General features: G+C 68.0%; 1 protein-coding gene across 1 annotated transcript; it reads right to left on the reverse strand.

Moving 5' to 3' along the window:
• Positions 1–378: 378 nt before the first annotated feature.
• Positions 379–1,319, reverse strand: BHLHE22 (basic helix-loop-helix family member e22). The gene has a single exon (XM_056484927.1). It carries the CDS (start codon positions 1,317–1,319, stop codon positions 420–422), a length of 900 nt encoding a protein of 299 aa, XP_056340902.1. The 3' UTR covers positions 379–419.
• Between the last annotated feature and the right edge of the window lie 959 nt (positions 1,320–2,278).

Genomic DNA, 2,278 nt, shown 5'->3' on the forward strand with positions numbered 1-2,278 from the left:
TAATACTGCTAATAATAATTAATTAAAAAAAAAAAAAAATCTATGTTCAAGTGCCCTCTCTGATTTGTCCCCGGCGGTAGCCCCGGCTCCCAGCCCGGCCTGCTATTCCCGGCCTCTCCTTTGTCCGGAGCGCGGCGAGCCCCCCGGCGCCCCCCGGGCCGGGCCTTCCTCGCTGCCCCGGCGCCCCCGGCCCGCGCCCCCTCCCGCCGCTCCCGCCGCGTCCCGTCTCGGCGGCGCCCGAGGAGAAGAGCGAGGCGAGGCGAGGCCGGGCAGAGGGCGGCGGGGCCGGGCAGCGCTCAGTCCCTGCACCGCTTCCGCGCCCCCGGCCCGGCACCGGCACCGGCACCGGGACCGGACCGCCGGCGTTCGCCGCTCCCCGGGGCCGCGGCGGCGGCCGGGGACGGACAAGGCGGCGGCGCTTAAGGCTTCTCCGTGCACTGTTTGCAGAGGCTGGAGGAGACGCTGTTGAAGATGGCACATTTCTCGGGGCAGGAGGTGGCGGGGGGCAGCCCGGCGCTGAAGGGGTAGCCGGCCGCCTGCTCGTAGGCGCCGAGGGCGGGGTGCAGCGCCGCCGCCGCTGCCGCCGCCGCCGCGGCCGAGCTGGGCAGGGAGGCGGCCGAGATGGCCTGGCCCTGGTTGAGATAAGCCACCAAGCGCCGCATCTCCTCCAGGGCCTGCGCCTGCATCAGGATGTAGTTCTTGGCCAGGAGGAGCGTGGCGATCTTGGAGAGCTTCCGCACCGAGGGGCTGTGCGCGTAGGGGATGACGGCCCGCAGCTCGTCCAGCGCGTCGTTCAGGTCGTGCATCCGCCGCCGCTCCCGCGCGTTGATGTTGAGCCGCAGCGCCTTCTGCTCCTTGGACTTCTTGCTGCCGCCGTGCCCGTGGCTGTTGGAGCAGCTGCCCTCGGCCGCCTTCAGCCCCCCGCCCCCCCCTCCGCCGCCGCCCGCCGCCGGCGAGCCGACGCGCGGGTCCCCCCCGGCGCCGCGCAGCACCAGCTCGCAGCGCCCGTCGCTGTCGTCGTCGGGGCTCTGCTCGCCGCCGCTGCTCTCGGCCACCGAGCTGCGGCTGGCGCTCTCGCCGTACTTGACGCAGACGGAGCCCGGCGGCAGCGCCAGCGGGTCGCCGCCGACTCCGGGCTGCAGCAGCGCCTCGGGCTCCGACGCCTCGTAGCAGGCGAGCGGCGAGGGCTGCCGGTCGCGGGGGTGGGAGAGGTCGAGCCCCGGGGGCGAGCGGAAGGCGGACTCCATGCGCTTGGCCGAGGCGGCGAGGCTCTTGTGGAAGAGGTCCTCTTCTGCGGGCAGCCCCAGCGCCCGCTCCATCGGCGCCCCGCTCGCCTCCGCCTCCTCCGCCCCCCTCAGCTCCCGGCCCGCTGCTCCAAGGCTCCGCGCCGCGGCGGGCGGCTCCCCGGCGTCCCGCTGGCAGAAATCGGCTCCCGGCTCCCGCCGGGGCTGCTCCGTGCCCGGCGCCGCGGCTGCCCCTTCTCTGGCTCCGGCGGGGCTCGGACTGCTGCTCCGGCTGCGGCTCCGGCTGCGGCTCCGGTTCGGGCGGCGGCTCCGGCTCGGGCGGCGGCTCCGGCAGCGGCTGTGGCTCGGGCTGTGGCTCTGGCTCCGGCTGCGGCTCCGGCTCGCCCTCAGCAGGCGCCGCGCTGGGGCATTGTGCGCTGACAGTGGAGCCGCTTCCACCGTTTATCTTGCTTGGATTCACCTTCAAGAGATTTCCGGACCCATCAACCAGCAGCCGCCGCAGACGGGGGAGTCTTTTACATCATTATCTCTGAGAGTAGGTTATTATGAAGAAGACTCGCCTGTTGGGACAGAGCTTTCTACCCAATCAGGTTAACGTTTTAATTAATAGGATTAAAACGGTAACAAACAATCCCAGGCGCTATCTGGCCCTGAGTCTGAATAGTTTCTTTTCCCAGGTCTGAAGACAGGCAGCAGCTAGAGCTTTATAAGAGGCGCCTGCTCCATTATTCTCCCTGCCATCTGTATACACAGCTTAACGCATATGTTTGCAAGACGTTGTGTCCTGTTAGTAACCCAACAACTGCCTTTAGCTTGACATGTGTGGCGACTTTCACTCATCAATGAGCACACTAAAAGCCCTACTTAGATCGAAGGATGTTCTTTGCCTCCTTCAGCAAATTACAGCCCTGCACTGCAGAAAAGCCCACTTCAACACTTCTCCTTCCGAGTGCTGCCAGCAGACTTCTGCTAACTTAGCCGTGGAGTCAGGAGTGACACCCTCTCCCCCCAGCCCACCCACCCCCTGCATTTAC

This window comes from Oenanthe melanoleuca, chromosome 2 (genome assembly GCF_029582105.1).
Source record: "Oenanthe melanoleuca isolate GR-GAL-2019-014 chromosome 2, OMel1.0, whole genome shotgun sequence".
NCBI lineage: Eukaryota > Metazoa > Chordata > Aves > Passeriformes > Muscicapidae > Oenanthe > Oenanthe melanoleuca.

Coding starts and splice junctions, on each gene's coding strand:
- BHLHE22 (XM_056484927.1), bottom strand. CDS start 1,319: ATGGAGCGGGCGCTGGGGCTGCCCGCAGAAGAGGACCTCTTCCACAAG.